We start from the raw sequence: 22444 nt of genomic DNA, 5'->3' as shown, positions 1-22444 counted from the left end.
ACAGTGCATTAAGTGCCAACCACAGCCTTAAGACATGTGATGAACATGCCCAAGTCCATACTTATGTGAGCACCATGTGAGCACCTGTGTGTGTACATGCGCTTGTATATGTAAGGTTTCTCTATAGGAGTGCCCAATAGAGAGTGTGAGGGGCCACAGATCTGTCCCCCAAAGATGTGTATGAGAAGGAGGGAGCTCCAAGTCCCAGAGATCCAGGAGCTGCCCCAGAGCACAGGGACCCCATAGAGACTGCGACCAGAAAAGCCCCTGCCCCCCTCGAGAGGCACAGAGGATTACCCCGGGGGGCCACAACCAGCAGCCGGCAGAGTCCCGGGAGATATCAGCGGCAATCCCATAGGCCCGCCTGCAGCCTCCCACCCCCCAGCCGACCGAGCCCGGGACACAGCGACCCGGGACCCAGGGGCGACCACCCCCGCTGGGGACCCAGCAGAGCCTAGGGACCCAGATCCCACCAGGCAGCCACCGGGATTAACCAGGCAGACGCCAAAAATCTTAAACCCCCTGACCCGGGAGCCACGAACACTCAGGCAGACCAGGGCACCGCACTCCACACCAGGTGTGGCAGGGGGAGGGGAGATGAAGATGCATAGCATCAAAAGAAGTCCCAGGAGAAGGGAGGAGTCAAAGGCCCCACCTGACATATACAGTCATACACATACACAGTCACACACTCCCTCCCTCATGCTCACACATACAACCTAAGACTTACAAAAATGCATGCCGGACACCTACTCATGCTCCCAATACACACCCTATTCACTCTGGTCCCGGTACTGCTGCACATGGGGTACAACCATTACCGGTTCCCAGAGTTCGACCCTTTCTGCTGGGGTGCTGATGAGCAGGCTCCCCCGCCCAACGCTGAGGAAAGCAACCCACCACCCCAGACCCCAACCAGACGGCCAGATCTCTCTCCTAGCCTCCAGCCCCGGGAAGCCAAGCGACAACATAGGTGTGCTAAGACCCCTAGTCTCCCTCCACCTGCTTCAATATAGTGTTAGTGCGTGTTGATGAGGTGTATTCCATGGCTGTGGTGAGCAGGCAGTGCGGGCATCGTCTGGCCTACGTCGGCTGATGCCACCACACCACCTCACTTGCCCCCACAGCCCTCTTTGTCTAAGTGCAGTTTAAAATTGGAAGTGGGCACCGGCACTCGGGAGGAGGCTGAAAAATCCCCCTGCCAAATGCCGTTGGATGTGCTCACTCCCAAGGCCCTGTGTGTGTGTTTGTGTGAAATGTCGTTGGTGGAGGTGTTTAAGGTGCAAATAAAATTGCGGGCAGGTTGCCACAGGAATGCAGAAATGGGGTCCATGCCCACACCCCCTGACTTGTCCACCCCCCAAGGTCCTATGTGCATGTTTGTGTGATGATGTGAGGGAGCAGGAGGAGAAAAATGTGTGGGGATGGGAAGGAATGGCTGGTTGGCCTAAGCCCACAAGGGAGCCAGCTCCCCCACTGGCCCCAATAGGTACCTCTGCTGCCAAAAGGCCACCCAGGGCATGGAGACCCCAGCCCATCTTGCCAGGGCCCAAAGCAGCAGCATCACAGAGCCTCACTGAGTCCGAGGGCACCAACCCAGCCCCACCCCAGCAGAATATCTACTCCCATCCCTGCATTTGCACAACTTCCAGAATATATAAGACATAGGACATCCAGGTAAGGTTGGGTCCTCCCCCTCCTGGACACCCCCCTCCCCTGTGATGGGACAGCAGAGGAGCCAAGGTCTACCTGAGGGCCCTGAGCCCGGGCCAGGCACTGCCGCATGTTCCCGCCTTCTTCCCGGCAGCATACGTGTCAGGACCCGACCCCCAAGGCCACGCCCAGATCTCCACACGGGGCCGGCCACCCCCACACCCCGAGCCCCCAGGCCCCCACCCAGACATGCTCAGGCGCAATGCAGCTGCCAGGCAGCGACCCATGGCCACCACCAAGACCCCCAAGGAGCCCCACTCGCAACCGCCAGTAGTCCACCCCCGAGGTAACCCAAGCACCTCCAGAGGGGGCAGCAGCCCCCCAGTCCCGGATACCCCCAGTGAACCCACCTCCAGGCAACGTACGGATACTTCAAACTCAGACCCTCCACCCCATCACCCACATCATCCTGCAGGACAATATCAATGATCCCCCATCATCGCTATGTGATGGAACCGATCAAAGGAGCCCAGAGAGATTGATTTGGAGTGGAAGCAGAGGCTGTATCAAGTGTAATATGATCTAACAAAAGATTTCTATGCTGGTTAATGCAAAGAGTTTCTCTATTTTTCCAATTCATGAGGATAGTTTTCTTAGCGATGCATATGGCAGTCAGAACCACATGAGCCAAAGATGTTTCAATCGGGACATTGTCCAGTTTTCCCAGTAAACAAAGAGAGGGGGTAGTTGGGATATGACATTTCAGACACTTTGACAGGTCTTCACATACTCTATCCCAAAATTCCTGGACAGGACCACAGTGCGTGAATGTAATTGTCAGGAATGTTGTTTGTGCAGTCTGTACAGGTGTCAGTCGACACAAACCCCATCTTGAACATCTGATGACCTGTATAGTGTACTCTGTGTAGAATTTTGTACTGAATTAATTGTAAATTGGGGTGTCTGATCATTTTAAAAGTTCTTAAACAAGTTTGGGACCAGAAGATCTGGTCAAAGCTAACTGATAGATCCACCTCCCATTTTTCAATAGGGATTGCTATTCTATCATCTATTTTGGACAGTGTCTTATATACTTTAGACAGTAGTTTGGGGGGTTTGAGATTATAGAAATCTAATACCCTTGGTGGTGTTTGTAATTCTATTTTATTGAGCTTAAATTTTTGTTTGAATACAGATTTAATTTGGTGGTATTCTAAAAACCTATTCTTATCTATCCCAAATTGGGAGACTATTCTATTAAATGGGATGAAGTCTTATCCTTCATACAGGTGCTGGCCAGTAAATTAGAATATCATCAAAAGGTTGAAAATATTTCAGTAATTCCATTCAAAACGTGAAACTTGTACATTATATTCATGCAATGCACACAGACCAATGTATTTCCAATGTTCATTACATTTAAATTTGATATTCATAAGTGACAACTAATGAAAACTCCAAATTTGGTATCTCAAAAAATTAGAATATTCTGAAAAGGCTGAATATAGAAGACACCTGCTGCCACTCTAATCAGCTGATTTACTCAAAACACCTGCAAAGGCCTTTAAAAGGTCCCTCAGTCTTGTTTTGAAGGCACCACAATCATGGGGAAGACTTCTGACTTAACAGCTGTCCAAAAGACAATCATTGACACCTTGCACAAGGAGGGCAAGACACAAAAGGTGATTGCTAAAGAAGCTGGCTGTTCGCAGAGCTCTGTGTCCAAGCACATTAACAGACAGGCGAAGGGACGGAAAAAATGTGGTAGAAAAAAGTGTACAAGCTCTAGGGATAACCGCACCCTGCAGAGAATTGTGACGACAAACCCATTCAAAAATGTGGGGGAGATCCACAAAGAGTGGACTGCAGCTGGAGTCAGCGCTTCAAGAACCACCACGAGGAGACTCATGAAAGACATGGGATTCAGGTGTCGCATTCCGTGTGTCAAGCCACTCTTGAACAAGAAACAGCGCAAGAAGCGTCTCGCCTGGGCCAAGGACAAAAAGGACTGGACTGATGCTGAGTGGTCCAAAGTTATGTTTTCTGATGAAAGCAAGTTCTGCATTTCCTTTGGAAATCAAGGACCCAGAGTCTGGAGGAAGAGCGGAGAAGCACAGAATCCACGTTGCATGAGGTCCAGTGTAAAGTTTCCACCGTCAGTGATGGTGTGGGGTGCCATGTCATCTGCCGGTGTTGGCCCACTCTGTTTCCTGAGGTCCAGGGTCAATGCAGCCGTCTACCAGGAAGTTTTAGAGCACTTCATGCTTCCTGCTGCTGACCAACTTTATGGGGATGCAGACTTCACCTTTCAACAGGACTTGGCACCTGCACACAGTGCCAAAACCACCAGCACCTGGTTCAAGGACCATGGTATCCCTGTCCTTGATTGGCCAGCAAACTCGCCTGACCTTAACCCCATAGAAAATCTATGGGGTATTGTGAAGCGGAGGATGCAATACGCTAGACCCAACAATGCAGAGGAGCTGAAGACGACTATCAGAGCAACCTGGGCTCTCATAACACCTGAGCAGTGCCACAGACTGATCGAGTCCATGCCACGCCGCATTACTGCAGTTATTGAGGCAAAAGGAGCCCCGACTAAGTATTGAGTGCTATACATGCACATTCTTTTCATGTTCATTCTTTTCAGTTGGCCAACATTAGAGAAACAAACATTTTTTCATTGGCCTTTAGAATATTCTAATTTTCTGAGATACCAGATTTGATGTTTTCCTTGGTTGTCACCTATAAATATCAAAATTAAACGTAATAAACATCGGAAATACATTGGTCTGTGTGCATTGCATGAATATAATGTACAAGTTTCACGTTTTGAATGGAATTACTGAAATATTTTCAACCTTTTGATGATATTCTAATTTACTGGCCAGCACCTGTATATGTGTTCCAGGTATAGGATTCCTTTATTTTTCCAGTCCGGAAGGTTCATCATTTTATTATTTTGCAAAATATCAGGATTATTCCAGATAGGTGTGTGTCTGCATGGTATTAGTGAAGACTCTGTCATTTTTAGATACTCCCACCATGCTGCCAGAGAGGTGCTGATACTAATACTTTTTTTTTTCATGTTTTCTTATGCTTTGAGCTAATAAATGGTAAGTCTGAAAGCTCTATCTTATTGCAAAGTGTCGGTTCTGTATCTAACCAGGACTCATCTAGTGGGTTATCTTGCAACCATCTTGGTATATATTGCAGCCTGTTGGCTAAGAAATAATAAAAGTTGGGTAAATCCAGTCCTCCTCTGTCTTTGGTCTTCTGAAGCATTTTTAGGCAAATTCGTTGAGGTTTATCCTGCCAAAGGAATTTAGTGATTGAGGAGTCCAGAGATTTAAACCAGTCAGCTGGTGGTTTGTTTGGGATCATTGAAAATAAGTAATTTATTCTGGGTAAGACCATAATTTTAATTGCAGCAACTCTCCCCATGAGTGATATTGGTAAGGATTTCCATCTTGCAAGATCATCTTCCACTTTCTTTAAAAGTGGGATGTAGTTTAGTTTGGTTAGATCTGCTAACATGGGAGAAACATTAATTCCCAGGTATGTGATATTCCCCGACTCCAATTGTGTATTAAGTAAATTGACAAAGATAAATTAATTGGTAGAACTGTGGATTTTAACCAGTTTATAGAGTAATCTGAAACTTTTGAAAGAGTTTATCAGTTCTATTGAATGAGAGAGAGAGGATTGAGAATTTGGGAGAAATAGTAAAACATCATTTGCATAAAGACTGATCTTATGTTGTATTTTCTTACACTTTATGCCTTTAATACCTGTTGTTTGCCTAATTGCTTCTGCTAGTGGTTCGATAAAGATAGCAAACAGTGAGGGGGAGAGTGGGCATCCCTGCCTGGTCCCCTTCTGACGACAGAAGCTAGCTGAATGTTCATGTTCTACCAAGGCGTGTGTCCTCCGTTTGTTAGCCGTTTAGCTAGCTGAGCAAGGATACACGGGAGGTGTCTTGTAGCCTAGCCTTGGTCAAACATTTCCCAGAACACACCGTGGTATTTTCAAAAGGACGGCGGATCAGAAGCCGGCAGCTACTTCGGGGACAAATTTCGAAGTTTAAATGTAAGTCAACTAATTTAAAATGTTTTTTTTAGATCCAAAGAAGTTATCTGTTGCTGGTTAGTTGCTTAGTAGTTGCAGGTTCGGTGGCTAGCGGGTAATAACTCACTTATATTTTTAATTTAATAAACATATACACAATTTAAAAGTTAAAGGCCTGTTATATAGTTATATTGAAACTAATACATATAAAACATAACGTTATCTCCCGTGCCACGTGACGTTAAGTGACCGCCGTGGAAGCCGTGGTCATGTGATGCAAGTCTGTTCCATTTAACCGTTTTCTTTGACCGAGGAAGGACAGTGTCCTCGTAAGTAAGGCGCCTTGCCTCGCAAGACATCACCTCGCAAGGCCAGGCGCCTTGACATTGAGAAACACCCCCCAGCCTTGTGAAAAATCTGGAAATTGTTCTTTTGTTCATTGAGCTTTTGATTAAATTCATACTTTTTAAAGGGGGTGTACTCATTTATGCTGAGCTCTGTAAGTACCAACATACTCTGGTGTTCTACTTAAAGGAGTCTTGTTCTTACCGGCTCTAGAGTTCTATATGGGTTTGCTTTCATTTGTTGCTGCTCTGGTTTCACACCTGCTCTATAAAGACCATTACAGGAATTCCCCTTGTCGGACGTGTTAAATTTTATATGAAACAAGGAAAAATACCAAATGTAAGCAGACAAGTAGAAAAACAATCTCATATAACATCAGGATGAGTGAAATTTACTGGTGATATTTACCATGTTGACTGTTATTTATTTAGACACTGAATGAGGTTTTAATGTTTTTCTGTTATTGATTTATTTATAGGCCTTTTCCAACAGCACTACCCAGCTTGACTCGGGTTGGTGCGGTTTGGTTTGGCTGCCTTTTCCATAAGCACGGTTCAGTATTTCCCCCCTACTTTCCTTCTACTCTTCAGTCCCTGCTTCCTTGAGGTTCCAAGTGGGCTGCCCCGAGCCAGCATCAAGACTGTTGGCTGCTGATTAGCTAGGGGGCAGAGTCACTTGTTGCTCTGAAGCGTTCTGACTGCTGCCTGCAGCCATTTCATGTTTCAGAGTCTGAAAAATGCCATAAAACTGAGCAGAATGTTCAGTACCACCACCATTTGTGTGCTGAGTTGTGTTTCTGTGTAGAATTCACATTACCTCCAACTATTTAAAGCACTACCTAATCTAAACAGAAATTAAACTTAATGCATACATAGCAACTCCTGAAGTGTGAATACAGCTGGTCATAATGTCTCTTCAAGTCCACTTGTGCTGTGTGCTTCTGTCTCTAGTGCCTGATCACCATGTGATTTAGTTTCTGATGCTGCTGTCATTAGCTCGTAGATGTTAGACTCACTGCTGTCAGCCACCAGGATCTGTAAAGACAGTATTAAACATGTGCCTAGATGTGATCAGTGTAGAAACCCTGGCAGCATGCAGACCCTACCTTAGCATTGTTGCAGAGTGGGTCTGATCTGTGATGTGATGTGAAGCGACAGCCTCCTGACGCTGTGCTGTCTGTCAGTTCTCAGTGGACACCAACACCAGCAACCTTTTTCAGCTTAGACCAGCTCTCTGTCCACAGCCATCGACAGGCTTCTCCATCAAACTGTGTGTGTATGTGTGTATGTGTGTGTGTGTGTGTGTGTGTGTGTGTGTGTGTGTGTGTGTGTGTGTGTGTGTGTGTGTGTGTGTGTGTGTGTGTGTGTGCGTGCGTGCGTGCGTGCGTGCGTGCGTGCGTGTGTGTTAGGTATGTCACTGGTCTACCCTCACATAAGCGTTATTCACAAAAGAAGCAGTTATTGTTGATGAAATGATTCATAAAGGCAAAAGTAAAACTTTGTTCATCCACTCATTCATTCATTCATTCATTATGCTACATAAATGATTGAATGAAGTGCAGTGAAGTAAATGTAGAGTATTTAATGTGTAATGCTAATACTTAATTGGAGTAATATTCTCTATAACCCACCACCTTCAGGGAGCAGGAGCCCTGATGGTCTGACCCCTGACACCTGGGACAGCCCCAGACACACTTGTTCTTTAAAAACTCTTCTGTCCAGTTATATCCGTACCTGCAGGTTTTCTCTGGAAAAACCAAATCACAGCAGATTATATCAGATTTTTGTGTTCCTGCTTCGACCTGATTTGTTAGCTGAGTCTAGGCCTGGTGCTGCTGCCCTGCCTTCGAGCAGCTATCGGATTATAAAACTAGCTCCAGTCCAAACATGTCCAGTGGTGAGGCGGCCATCAGTCTGCGCTGGTGAATAACCAGTCGTTCACCACTGGTTTTTCATTAGAGCCTAATTCAAAGCGGCCCACATGGAGTGTGAGCAGTGTCCTGGCCTGTTGTTAGCACCCTTTATGACACACTTTAATGAGCAGCTTGTGAGAGGACTGTGGTCAGTGTGTGTGTGTGTGTGTGTGTGTGTGTGTGTGTGTGTGTGTGTGTGTGTGTGTGTGTGTGTGTGTGTGTGTGTGTGTGTGTGTGTGTGTGTGTGTGTGTGTTGGGGGGGTGTTCCCCAACTAGAGAAAGTCCTTGCTCTGGGCCCTGATTTAAGCCCATGAATCACTTGTTTTCTGTTTCACTTGTTCCTTAATCATGGAACGTGTTGAGTTTGGTGATTCATGAGAGCAGCTGCTGGCCAGTGAAGTTCATGCACGTGAGCTGGATGCTTTTATTGTGTCAACATTCTCCAAGTTTCCACGATTAGCCAATAAAGTGATACAAATGAGTGTATGATAACATTTGTGTGTGCTTGCGTGCGTGCGTGCGTGTGTGTGTGTGTTGTCCTTCACACAGGAGGGTGTGCTAAGCCCAGCTTTTCACAGTCCATCAGGATGATCTCCAGTAGATATTAATGAGCTTTGGTCCTAATGTGGCCTCAGTCGTCCAACTGGACAGCTTTCTAAGGATTGAGAGGAGAGGGGGCTCATGTTATGCTTTCATGTTCAGAGCATCTGTAATATCCTCATCTTACATCTATTGGTGGTTTGACTGAGTTCAGGATGCATTTTTACATCTGCTGTGTTTTGGTAGGCTGGCAAACCATCCTTTATAAGTAAACATACAGTCTGGCCACGCCCCATAGAACTCAATCATAGGGTTGTCTTTCAAACTGTCTCTGCACACAACTGGACATCGCTAGGACCAATCAGAACAACAGGAAGTATTCATTGTTAAGGAAATCAGTCAACAGGGCATTCCACCATACCCCGTCAAAGAAGCAAATACATCATTTTTCTAAATAAAGGACTTAAGCACTTCTAACTGCTCATGTCAAAGAAAAGTCCAAGTACAAATCTTACAAGTTGATTCCAAGGCTCTTTCAAATGAGCGCCGTTCCTGAGCCGCCACCACTTTTGTTGTTTAGTTTGCCAGCTCTGACATAATTGTAGAAACAAAAAAAAAAGGTTCTGCCATATTGGTGCAAAGTTTGCCCAATATCTGTCTCCAAACACAGAGCACAGTGATTGGCTGGACCTATAATTAGCCAAGCCACTTGTAGACCTCCCGAGCCTACAGTGGAGTCTGGCTAGAGCGACCTGCAGAGCAAAGTCTTACGCTGCTGCCACGATTCATCTGGATTTCTAGGATAGTGGTTGGTATCGTTGCCCTGAATATCAGTCCTTTTTAAATAACTTTTTCCAGTCAGTTCTGTTTGGATTGCATAAGCAAAAGGACTAAAGGACCAAATGCAAAGTTTGGTCTAGGAACACTTCATTGGAACCTCTGCCGCCCCCAGCACCATTCTAGCTGGCCAATCACAGCTCTCTATGGGGGTTTCAAAATTATAGAGCGATGTGATTGGTCCACAGTGGTGGGCCAGTCGCAATGCTCAATCGGCTTTGTGGGGCAATCAGGGCCCTCGTCTGGTTGGCAGGATGATGCAGCAGAGTGGAACAAGATGGCGTCAGCTCGTTTGAAACAGCTTTTACATAAATTTTGGACTATTTGGACTTGGGCTTTATTAGATTCAGGAGCAGATAGATGTATTTAAGTCCTTTACTTGGAAAAATGATGTATTTTTGCCTTCTTCAACAGCAGACTATCTCATTTACCGACATCCATTGCGGTGAGTAGGTCACGTTGTTCATTGTCCAGTAGCATGCTGAGATGGTTTGAAAGATGACGATAGAACCCGCCCCACGACTGAGAACCGTCAATGGAGCGTTACCAGTATAAATAATTTATTTAGTCTGGCTTGCCAGGCTACTAAATGACAGCCTTCTGAGCAAATGTCTTTAAAGTAAGTCACTCACTACCAGAGGCTAACTCCACTCCTGGCAGACCAGGAGGACAGAGCCACTGACAAATACACACACACACACTCAGGCTCACAGCGGCATTGTGACATCATATGGTACCAGCTAATGTCATAGGGTGCATCTTAGCCAATAGCAATGACAGATTTCAATTCAAATGCAGTGCAGAGTTTTCATCTGAAGAAGGCGCAACACTGACAGTTTTAGGAAGGAAATTTCAGTTTTAACTAAGATGCACTAACGTGCCAAATGTATTATCTGCATGTGTCTACAGCACAATTAGACACTCATTTATATAGTTCATCAGCAAACAAATGTTCATTTGGGGGTGACTTGCTCTTTAAAGAAATAAATGGATGATGGAGAAAAGAGTTAAGTTACGCGGTCTGGTGTATTCTCCTGTACCGAAACCTTATGCAGCTTTTTTTGATGTTTAAACAAAAAGAACCAGAACCGGACCTGACAGAAACTCATTTGGGATTTGTTTACAAATATTAAGTCTTATTACCCTTGAGGCAAAAAATAAAACATATCCCAAATGACTCAACATCAATAATCCAATCATCTACTTTTCTAAAGTCACGTCAGATCAGGATCCTGGAGGGAGACCCACCTTTCTCCCCAGACAGTCTTCAGCTCCTGCAGGGGCATCCTAAGTTGATTCCAGACCAGAGAAGATAAATAATTCTTCCAGAGATATTTGGGTCTGCCCTGGGGTCTCCTTCTACTAGGGATGTGCCCTGAAGTCCTCCAGAGGGAGGCAACCAGGTAGTACGTTGATCAGATGCCTGAACCATCTTGGCTGACTTTTTGAGGAGGAGGAGCAGCAGCTCTACTCTGATCTCCTTCTAGATGATGGAGCTCTTCACCTTATCGCTGAGGCTGAACTCTGACCCTCTACAGAGGATCTTCTTTCAGTCCGGATCCAGATGTGTCAGGATCATCAGTGAGGGTTTCAGCTCAGCTCCTCCTTCCCCATGAAAAACCAGCTCAACATCCTCATTACTGCAGATGAAGCTCTGATCTCTGCAACCACCTCTCCTCCATCAGTCAGGAACAAAACACTAGAGGTCCTCCACGGGAGGCGATTCACTGACAACTGTTTGTTTCAGGGGCCTCATGAAGGAGAGACTAGTCTAACATGTTACTTTGTCGAGCAGGGTTGCTGATGGAGCCTGGAACCCAGGTAGCAGACGAGGCCGTAGGTCTGCTGGTGATGACCTAAGAGTCACACCAGTTAGTGTCTGGACTTGTGTGTCTGTGTGAGACCCAGCACTAATCACGGGCAGCTGGGCCGGTGGTGGGATTAAAGTTAAAACACAAAAACAATCAGCTGGGATAAGGACTTCACCATCACGTTGGGTTTCTGTTGTCTGAGAGGAGGTGGAGAGGTGAGGCGACATGAACGAGGAGTCAGGGTTCCCTCGTGGAGATGGTTCACGTCTCACAGAGGTCAAAGCTTCCTCTGCCGCAGCTGCAGCTTGTTGTGTGTAAGAGTTGATTTAGTCTGTGTGTTTGTAAAATGAAAATGTGTATCCTGGCGTCTGTGTGTGCTTGTGTGTGAGTCTAAGAGGATTATGGGCTGTTCACAGCCCGGGGTGCAGACTGCAGCGTTTCAGAGCATTCCCTCATTATGTTCAAATGGCTGACGTGGTATTAAATCTCCATATATGTGTGAACGTGTCCGAGTCCCGCTGCAATGGCCCCGCCCCTTCTAGGACAAGGTCTGTGACAGACCACGACTTCTCCTCCACAGATGTGAAACTTCAGCTCTGAGCAGCAGAAAGGGATTGTTCTGTGCAGAAATCAGCCCACACACTGGTCCACGGTGTTCTCGCTCAGCCTCTGGTGATGGATGAAATGTTGCTTTACATCTTTCATCACATGCTAGCGTAAACAGCACGTATCACACACAGAAACCCTCATCCGGCTTCCAATATGTCACGCTGGCACTGAAGTGGCATTTTTAAAAATCAGCTCCTAAATAATAGCATCAAATATTTGTCAGTCAGCTCAGATCAGCCATCCTTTAAAATCCCACATCCGACAAATCCCACAGCAGTTTCTGTCTTTGATGGCCTGTGTCCAGGCCAGAATTATCTCCACATCCCATCGTACAAAACTGTTTAGTAAATAACCATATTACATTACGTTGTGACATCAGTCCCCGCGAACAGATCCCCAACGTCAGAGTGCTCGGGGATTGTGTTGGGGGCGTGAGAGGTTAAGACTTGTTGAATAGCTGCTAGGCGTCGCACAATGAAGTGGATTAGGCAGCACTAGAAAGGGCCTTCGGGGCTTTACGGGGTGTTCAGCAGCTTACAGCGCCGGCAGCAACAATGAAACAGTGAGCAGCAGGTCCAGCTGGCAAAAGGCAGGCTGGGAGGGCAAGAGGCTCGCGTCGGGGTGGACAAAGAACCGAGGCTGTGAGGCAGAGTCAACACGGGCCTGCGTAGAAAAACACAAGCATGATCAGCTGATGGTCCTACCGGTGTGTGTGTGTGTGGGTGTGTGTGTATCGATATCACTCACTTGAATAAGGATCTGACGCACACGTTTAAATGAAACTTTATGATTAGGATATAAAAAGACAAGCTCCAGCAGCTATTAGCTTCCCTGAAACAGTAATGAGTATTTTTGCAGTAAATCCTGCTGTGAACGGTGCGAACGGCACGGCTCACCTCTGCAGGATTACTGGAGCGCTTCTGTGATATTAGGGAATTAAAGGAGGCAGCATGCAAGGATAACACTGCAGTGTGGCGTTAGCTGGGATAGTAACTCTGGTTTATATCAGTTTCCTGAGCCAATGAAGCTCCCACTTCCTGCATCCCCACCGGGACTGAGATGTGTCCACTAGCTCCTGGAAGTCTGTGGGACATCATCTCTATTCCTGCTCTGCTGTAGGAGAACTGGGGGATAGTTCCTCTGCACCGCCAGCTCCAGCGCTGTTGTCCTGTTTTGTAATATGTGGACAGGAACCACATACAGGCTGGGTGTTGCCTCTGTTACCGTGGCTGCGCCATGCAGATGATGATGATGTTATCAATTTGTCGTCTAATTTCATCTCCGAGACGTCGCAGATGTTCTAACTCTGTTCCTCAAATCGAAATGACTCACGTGTGTTTTTTTGTTTTTGTCTGCACACATGATGAAGCTCTGCTCCCTCTTGGTAGCCGATTGTCATCCTGAGTCGTTGCTGCAGACCGTTGCATTTTTCTGCAGGGCGTTGACCATCAGCGGCAGAACAGAAGGAGATTAAACACAGCTGCATGGCTGAAGGACGTCACAATACACTACATGCATCACAGTCTTAATACCGTGCTGCCACTTAGGCGCACGCCATTTCGTCCACATATCGACGGTTTACAGCATGTAATAACAGTAATGAGTTCCTTACGGAGGGGTGCAGACCAGAACGGCTCGGTCAGTTCACAGTAGGAAGGGGCTTCACCTGACCCAGGTCCATGATGAGCTAGAAACAGTTAGAAGGTTTTAAAACACACAATCACTGTTTTTATTTTAGTCACATTTTTGTGAGCTGTAGGTTTGCAGATTTACAAGAATCATGTCTAAATCATTGTTTCTGTCACGGAGGAACAACCTGAGACAGACCTGCATCACCAGGTGTCATCACCATGACATCAACCAGCTTCTGGAGCGTTTCACTTATTAAAAAAAAACATATTAGTCATAATCTGCTTCTTTTGTTTCCGTTCAGTCAACCAATTCTCTGGGTCTAATGAAAAAGCATTCCTAACATGTCTAAAGTGAAATGATCTTAAATATTCTATTTTACGCTCAAATTTGATCGTTATTTATTTATTTTACTATTATTTAGCCAGGAAGAAAATCCCACTGAGATTAAAAAACCCTTCTTTTCAAGGCAGACCTGGTCTAAAATGTTTAAATAAAATAATGTCTGTGACTGAGCTGTGTGTAAGAATAACTACAAAACTACCAGAGTGCTGAAGGAGTTGGGAGTCAGGAGCAGTACCAGAACCCCAGGCCCCACATCCTGCTGTACCTCATGATGTCCTCATGTCCAGCAGCTGGTTGTGGACTCTTAGCTTCAGAGGGGTGTCTGATGTCCTGATTGTGGTTCTGATGCTGTCTGTTTGTGTCCCTGCAGAGCTGCAGAGAGAGGGCAGCATCGAGACCCTCAGCAACAGCTCCGGCTCCACCAGCGGCAGCATCCCACGCAACTTTGAGGGTTACCGCTCCCCCCTCCCTACCAACGAGAGCCAGCCGCTCAGCCTCTTCCCCACCAGCTTACCCTAGACCGCACCCCCCACCCCCATCTCGTCCATCTGTCCTCCCAGCGTCCCGCTGATGAAGCAGTTTGTAAATCAGAAATCATTGTTATTGTGTTTTCATGACAGAACAGATCCGTTCTGGTTCTGGGTTTGGACCCAGTTTTGAATTTTGTTGAGTTCCTTATTTTAAAACTTGTTAGAATTATGTGAGCGTTAAAGAGGATGACATTATTCTGGTCCTGGATCCAGAGACCCTTCTGACCTTTGACCCACAAATGAGCCTGAGCCCAACTGTTACAGTCCACGAAGACATCTGACCTTCTGCTGCTCCGTCAACCTCCAACCCTCTACTCCACCTGTCAGTCTCTATCCCTCTGCTGCACCCTTCTGCCTCCATCCATCTGATCCACCCTTCTGCCTTCATCCATCTGATCCACCCTTCTGCCTTCATCCCTCTGCTGCACCCTTCTGCCTCCATCCATCTGCTGCACCCTTCTGCCTCCATCCATCTGATCCACCCTTCTGCCTTCATCCATCTGCTGCACCCTTCTGCCTCCATCCATCTGCTGCACCCTTCTGCCTCCATCTATCTGCTGCACCCTTCTGCCTCCATCCATCTGATCCACCCTTCTGCCTTCATCCATCTGATCCACCCTTCTGCCTTCATCCATCTGATCCACCCTTCTGCCTCCATCTATCTGCTGCACCCTTCTGCCTCCATCCATCTGATCCACCCTTCTGCCTTCATCCATCTGATCCACCCTTCTGCCTTCATCCATCTGATCCACCCTTCTGCCTTCATCCCTCTGCTGCACCCTTCTGCCTCCATCCATCTGATCCACCCTTCTGCCTTCATCCATCTGATCCACCCTTCTGCCTCCATCTATCTGATCCACCCTTCTGCCTCCATCCATCTGCTCCACCCTTCTGCCTTCATCCATCTGCTGCACCCTTCTGCCTCCATCCATCTGCTGCACCCTTCTGCCTCCATCCATCTGATCCACCCTTCTGCCTTCATCCATCTGATCCACCCTTCTGCCTTCATCCCTCTGCTGCACCCTTCTGCCTCCATCCATCTGCTCCACCCTTCTGCCTCCATCTCTCTGCTCCACCCTTCTCCCATCTCTTCGCTCCACCCTTCTTCCTCCATCCATCTGATCCACCCTTCTGCCTCCATCCATCTGCTCCACCCTTCTGCCTCCATCTCTCTGCTCCACCCTTCTGCCTCCATCCATCTGATCCACCCTTCTGCCTCCATCCATCTGCTCCACCCTTCTGCCTCCATCTCTCTGCTCCACCCTTCTGCCTCCATCCATCTGATCCACCCTTCTGCCATCCCTTCGCTCCACCCTTCTGCCTCCATCCATCTGATCCACCCTTCTGCCTCCATCCATCTGATCCACCCTTCTGCCATCCCTCTGCTCCACCCTTCTGCCTCCATCCATCTGATCTACCCTTCTGCCATCCCTCTGCTCCACCCTTATACATCTGTCTTTTTGCCCTTTTGTGGAAATAGTTTATATGTTAGGATGTTTCTCAGACTGATCAGTGAGATTGCTGACTCAGTATTTCCACACAGCAGTTATTATTAACTTCAGCAGGTTTTGGGGGGGGTTCTGTGTTTTAGCAACCTTTTCTTCATGCATGAAATCATCTAGATGATCAGAAGCATCTGTGCTGAAATCATTTAGTTTATTCAGATGTTAAATGAATGAATAAAGCAGGTAAACTATTTCTATGATGTTTATGATGATGATGATGATGATGATGATGATGATGATTAGATTTAATTTGTATAAATCTGATAGAGCTGTTTTCCAGCATTCATGTCAGAATAAAACTAAAAAATGTGAGGAAAATAATTGTTGTGATTTTTCTCTGTTCTGCTGGTTTCCATCGTTCCCTTGGGCTAGTTCATGTTCTGTAAAGGTTAAAGCTCATTTATAAACTATGTTTGTTCCTCTTTTAATCAGAAAGCTTGAAGCTCCAGTTAAAATAAAAACTAAACTAAAATCTAATTTACTTGTTTTACAAGGGAGAGGGTTTTATTGGACATCAAATTCCTTATTGCCTGAAACATTTTAAACCTTTAAAATCGTGTTTGTTCACATCTGAAAATAAACAGCCTGTAGAAAAAAGTTCATAAAAATGTTTGTTTGGATGCAGAGCAGGTGTGTGTCTGCTCTAAACCAGAGAAATCAGATCAGAAGTTCTTGTTTTATGTTTTTATCAAAAGGAGACGAAAACAATTCTGATGATCATTTTAAAACAGCAAACATGCAGCTGCAGCTTGTTTTAGTGTCTGTCCTGCTGGATCAAACAGAAACAGGTCTCAGAGCTCAGCTAAAGACCACAGCTCCTGATCTGGAAAAGGCTCTAGATCTAGTTTGGTCTAAAGCAAAGTTTCGTACCACCCGTTATTCCTGAAGAGCGTTTACAGTTATACAGAAAACACAGGAAGAGGAAGGAGATGAAACCAGATCAGAGTTTATTCATTCCTGCAGATTTTACAACAAATGTGTTATCATTAAAACTCTGCATGATTAAAAAACACAATTCATAACAGAAACAAACATCTTCAACTATTTTTTAATCAGCAGCAGCTTTTAAAAAGTATTCAGTCTGTGTGTGTGTGTGTGTGTGTGTGTGTGTGTGTGTGTGTGTGTGTGTGTGTGTGTGTGTGTGTGTGTGTGTGTGTGTGTGTGTGTGTGTGTGGCCTATAGCCTTGTTGAATGATGTTTGGGTGTGTGTTACACAGATGATAAATATATTTAAATGAATATTAAATCAAATAATTAAAAACAAAACTGAAAGAAAATAAAAAGAAAGAAAAAGGCAGCACTGATCAAAGCCCCGCCCCTTTTCCCTCTCACCTGAGAGGTACCTGTAAACAATACCACATTTTTATTTTTCGATCATTTTATCTTTAAATGTTTCTAGAAAAGTAGGATTAAATATTATGGGATGTCATAGAACATACGTGTGAAATGAGAAAACAAAACCGGTTCTGTTGAAACCCAGATGGAGGTTCCGAACCAAACTTGCGGTTTCTTTCGGGAACTCCAAATGGTTCCCGTTCTCTTCGACGTGTTTTTTTTTTAATCTCGTCACGCGCTAAATATTTTTTCCGTTTCATTTTCTATCTGTTATTTATTGAAACCGTTTAGATGAAAAAAATAACAACGTCTAACATGTGTGCGGTTCCGGCCCGGTATCGGTTCTCGTTCTGTTACACTTCCTATGAGAACGCAAAGGTGGGTTTTGGTCCGGTTTTGTTTGTCAGCATCATGCGGACTCATAATGAGCTCACAGAACGTACATAACCCGAATCATGACGTCACTGAGATGCTGCTCCGGTCCTTCACCTGGAGCGGATTTTAATCCAGGTTTATTTTCTGGGCGCGAGGCTATTTTGGATATGTAGATTAAAATCTTAGGAAGCTAAAATAAGCACGAATGAATAATTATAACTATTGTAAACTCACACAGGTTGGTTATTTCATGAAAGATGTTTTATATCGGGCTGTGTTCAGAACGTGTACAATACCCGGATGCTCATGTGTAATGTGTGTTCTGTTTCGTCTTGGAAACCAAAATTTCTGTTTTCATTCATCTTTGAATTGCTGAATATAGCCCATGCCTTTGCGTGCTTACCTGTACTGGTGTTTTCCGCTCCTCTAGCGTGTGCTGCCATAGGCTGTTAGCAGGATCAATAAGTCTGTTCTAAACGCGGCGCACATGTGTTTGAATTCGGTGGAATTTTTATATTTTCTAACATTCAAAACTGATTTTAGTACAAAAACGTTAATTAAAAATAAAAGTTTGGTTTGGAGCTACATGAGACATGATCACAGGTGGAACCTGGAGGTTCTGCAGGCTCGAGTTTGATTCCAGCTAAATCCAGAAGAATCTAACTGTTTCTTTTATTTGGATTTGAACTCAGATCAGTTGGGAAGGTTTTACATGAAAGAAGTCCTGGGATAAAAACTTTTTTCTTGCCAAATAAAAGTAACACGCACGCGCCTGCTTCTGGACTCATTTTTGCTCTCAGAGGTTCTAAATGTGATCAGACCGTCCATGACTGATGTGGTGGCCTAATCAGTCCCCTCTGGGTTCCTGGGTTGGCACAGCGCCCTCACCTGGTACTCCACCTGTAGGTCAGTCAGTCACACCTCCATCTCCGAGGCCGTACCTCCCACTCGGAACCGTAACGGCTCTCTGGGCTGGCGGATCTGACTGGGTTCGTGACTCACTCCTAAAGAAATGAGCAAACCTGCTCCCTGAAAGCGCGCATCCTCCTCTCGCGCTGCGCCAAAGAGCGCGCGCGCCCAGGATGTGTGTGGAGGGGAGAAAACAGTTTTCCTTCCCATGAGTGAGAACTGATTTGTTTCATCAAGCAGAGTGAAGCGCGATCGGGGGGGTCGCTGGTGCCTGTGATAGGCGGAGTGGAAAGGGAGGAGAGGAGGAGGAGAGGCCGCTGGTCGCCGGCTCTCCATGTGACAGGGGGAAATATGAGGGACTCTGACAGGTCTTAAACGGTCTGGCGCCAAGGCCTCCGTCTAGCCGCTAAATATAGCCGCAGAGATGATGCAGGGAGATGGAGGAGAAGATGGAGAGATGAAACGAAGATGGGAACAATGTCTGGGAGAGCAGGAACATAACAATACTCGATTATAGACCAATATGGCCCAAAACTGTCCGGTTTTGTTGTAATTAGAGCGTCTCTGGTTCGGATCGTTGGATCACCGAGACGCTTTTTACGCACATTTCCTCCTCGCGCTGCCGCATCGAGCGGACTTTTCAAGGACAGCAGCGGACTACCGCTCCAGCCCGCATCACGCACGCGCTCCATTCTCTAAAAATCTGTGACTGTTCAGGTCTAAGATTTAAATCCAAAAGTGCTTCTTCTGCGTCAGCACCGAAAGTCACGTGATCACGATATGTGATCAATTAAGGCGCGCATCAGGGCATTTATTATTCTGTAGTCTCAACTCTTTAAACGTTTCCAGTGTTCTTCACACACACACACACACACACACACACACACACACACACACACACACACACACACACACACACACACACACACACACACACACGTTTAAGCAGCATTCTACTGCCTGCCCTCATTAATCCTCCGTCATGATGACTTTAAAATCGCGCCTAATGGAGGTTTCTGTAACTTTGAGGCCGCAGAACAAATAAACGGAGTCCAATTTGCTCCCAGATTGTTGATACAAAGTTCCAGCTGGTAGCAAACCCAAGTGCTCCTGTTTTATTCTGCTCGTTTACAACAATATTCCGAATTGGAGCCACTTGAATTTTCTGTCTTTTAATCTGAAGTTGCGTCACTTCGGTCAGGTGCGGGGCAAGGTGCACGCAAACACCTCAGGGCGTGTGAGGAACACTTTTAGCTCACACACACATTTTTTCTATAGAATGAAGCATCTTTATGGTTCTTGTGGTGGTTTTCCTGGGCAACATTTACTCCACAAGTTACCCCCCCCCCCCCCCAACACACACACACACACTCTCTCTCACTCTCTCTCTCTCTCTTGATCCTCCTTGGCTGGAACGCACGGCCGACCAGCATGTGGCAAAGCGGTGAAGGTGCAAACAGCTCAGGTGTTTAAATTCACTAACGCGCTCCCGGTGTGGCCCTACACATTTGGTTGATTTTGTTTTATTGTGAAATCTGTTTTATAAACGGACAAATTAAGCTGATCGTTTTTTGTTTGTTTTCTAATTTTAAAATAGCCCCGTGTGTTCATACTTCTGTGTGCGCTGTGAGCGGAAGCGCAGAGTTCTTGTGGTTCGTGGGAACCCGTTCTGACAGCTTCATCCAGAGGAACTCTCGCTTTTTGTTTCAGTTCTGGTCCAAGTGTCGCCCGTGGCCCGGCAGAACAGCTGTTTATCTAAAAAAAAAATAAAAGGAAAGAAAAGAACTCGCATCTGACACCGAGTCCTGGTGCAGGCAGAGGGAAGAGTAGAGCAAAGCCGCAGATGCGGGGCCCCGGGGGCCTGGGGGGTCTGAGGGGGGGTTCGCACATGCAGCACTTCAGGGGAAATGTAAAGAGACAAGAGATTGTTCTGGTTGCAGCGCATCAGCCGACTGGCGCCGGACTGCTCTGGCACTAACAGAGACGAAGTTGGTCAGGGAGGGGTGGCCGGTTTGGGCCCCGTGCTCCCAGAGCCCCGCACCCTTCGGCTGGGTCCAAACCGGTCCTTGAGTCGGTGCCGCGCGGCCAGTTTTCAACTATTTCACCGAGACCGACCTTCTGATGTGGAACAAAAGCAGAAACATCAACAGAACGCGGAGCGCAAAACTACCAACGAATTATTAAAAATATAAACTTCTGCAGAATCTAAACACGAATTTATTTTGTCACATTAAAAACTCACTGCGTTCTTCCGGCAGAATTTCTCTGATTTTATTTGTCTCTCATTTGTTTCCGTTTTTCTTTTCTTTTTCTGCGCAGCTTCAGTCTTTTCCAGCCGTCAGAGGCGTTTCCCGTCTCAGGAAAACGCGGCTCTCTCCCGGGAAGCGGAGGCTGGATAGTGTGTGTAAAACCAGCCCGAACACACTCACAGAACCGGTGTGTGTGTGTGTGTGTGTGTGTGTGTGTGTGTGTGTGTGTGTGTGTGTGTGTGTGTGTGTGTGTGTGTGTGTGTGTGTGTGTGTGTGTGTGTGTGTGTGCGCGCGCGCGCGCTGAACAGATCCGAGGAATGGATCTCCGGAACGCAGAGCTGAAGCAGCGCGTGCTAGATTAAGAAGAGAACCGGAGCCGCTCCGAGGTTCTGGACCGAGTGAGTGAAGGTGAGTCTCTGGACCGAGTTTGTGGACCAGTTGAGTTCTCAGTGGCGACATTGTTAACACGCAAGCTGAGAGAGATGATGCCTCCCCCGGCCAGGAGCGGAGGGCTGACCCGGCGCTTGGCTTGGAGCTGGGGGTGGGATTTCCCGATCTTTCCTGTCATTGGTTAATATTTTATTCTGTTGACATGTTTTCTTACTGCTAATGCTTCCGACACCTTCTTACCCCCCTCCCTCCCTCCTCCTTCTCCCAGAGTCTGGCCGGAGCTGTCAGAACCACGCCTATAGGGGCCCACAATTGGTCTAGAAAGCGTAAAATCAGCAATCAAAGGGGCTTGGTTCATTAGAGCTGTGGACGGAGGCAGGAAGGACATGTGAGATAGACGCAGATCCGCACTGAGCGGGACCACATCTCTCCAGTCTGGGTGGGATGAGTGAAGCAGCCGGGCTCAGCCGTCACAGCGCCACTTCCACTAAGCGACTCATCCCAGGACGGAGAGACACATCAGCACCAGAACTGGGAATTTCTTCACACAGAGAACACGCTCCGTGTTTGTCCGGCGGCTGCACCCTTCAGTAGCCGCCACGGTACCGGGAAGAGCCGCCGCACCGTAGCGCGCCGCGCGAAGGAGATACTACCACCACCACATCCGTCGTTTCACTTCGGTTTCTGTGGATGCACCGATGAGAGATCCAGTTTTTACAGGGACTGTAATGGCTTATCACCCTTTCCACGCACACCGGCCGACCGACTTCCCCATGTCCGCATTTCTAGCGGCCGCGCAGCCTTCCTTCTTCCCGGCGCTCAGCCTGCCTCCCGGGGCGCTCACCAAGCCCATCCCGGACCACGGCCTGGCCGGGGCGGCCGAGGCTGCGCTCCACCCGGCCCTCAGCCATCACCAGGCGGCTCACCTCCGCAGCATGAAGAGCCTGGAGCCGGAGGAAGAAGTGGACGACGACCCAAAAGTTACACTGGAAGCCAAAGATCTGTGGGACCAGTTCCACAAACTGGGAACGGAGATGGTCATTACCAAGTCTGGAAGGTAAGAACCCTGGAGACCAGGGTTTATGCAGGATCCGTTTTAATAAAACCAGCTGATGAGTTCAGAGCTGCTGACACGTTTAAACATGGCCTTTACACTCGCGCGCGCACTATTGAAGTATTATTTCATTAAACGGAAACACATCTGGAGAATACCGCGGAGAAACGTGACGGTACCCTTAGCACTTTTAAAAGTTTCTTCTCAGGCCCAGTTTCAGGCTGTGGACCGAATCCGAACCGGAACCGGAACATCGGACAAAGTTATTGGGAAATAATGTTAATTTACTTTGATTAAAGTTAATATCTGCGATACTTTGTGTGTGTGTGTGTGTGTGTGTGTGTGTGT

The 22444-nt window shown here is 46.8% G+C and overlaps 2 protein-coding genes across 5 annotated transcripts in view; both read left to right on the top strand.

Moving 5' to 3' along the window:
• Positions 1-14397, top strand: part of bcas3 (BCAS3 microtubule associated cell migration factor) — a 458753-nt gene extending 444356 nt beyond the window's left edge. For 3 of the 4 annotated variants that reach the window (XM_015952051.3, XM_054743434.2, XM_070543406.1), the window contains one exon: positions 14120-14397. In XM_015952051.3, the coding sequence (XP_015807537.3) occupies positions 14120-14268 (149 nt within the window). In that variant the 3' untranslated portion in view covers positions 14269-14397. The remainder of the gene's footprint in view (positions 1-14119) is intronic. The other variant, XM_054743435.2, reaches the window with a different exon arrangement.
• Positions 14398-21538: 7141 nt separating this feature from the next.
• tbx2b (T-box transcription factor 2b) overlaps positions 21539-22444 on the top strand; it is a 6029-nt gene continuing 5123 nt past the window's right edge. Inside the window, exon 1 of the mRNA XM_070543407.1 lies at positions 21539-22099. Coding sequence (XP_070399508.1) covers positions 21741-22099 — 359 coding nt within the window. The 5' untranslated portion in view covers positions 21539-21740. The remainder of the gene's footprint in view (positions 22100-22444) is intronic.

Source organism: Nothobranchius furzeri, chromosome 13, assembly GCF_043380555.1.
Source record: "Nothobranchius furzeri strain GRZ-AD chromosome 13, NfurGRZ-RIMD1, whole genome shotgun sequence".
Lineage (NCBI taxonomy): Eukaryota > Metazoa > Chordata > Actinopteri > Cyprinodontiformes > Nothobranchiidae > Nothobranchius > Nothobranchius furzeri.
This window is presented reverse-complemented; position numbering and strand designations above follow the sequence as displayed.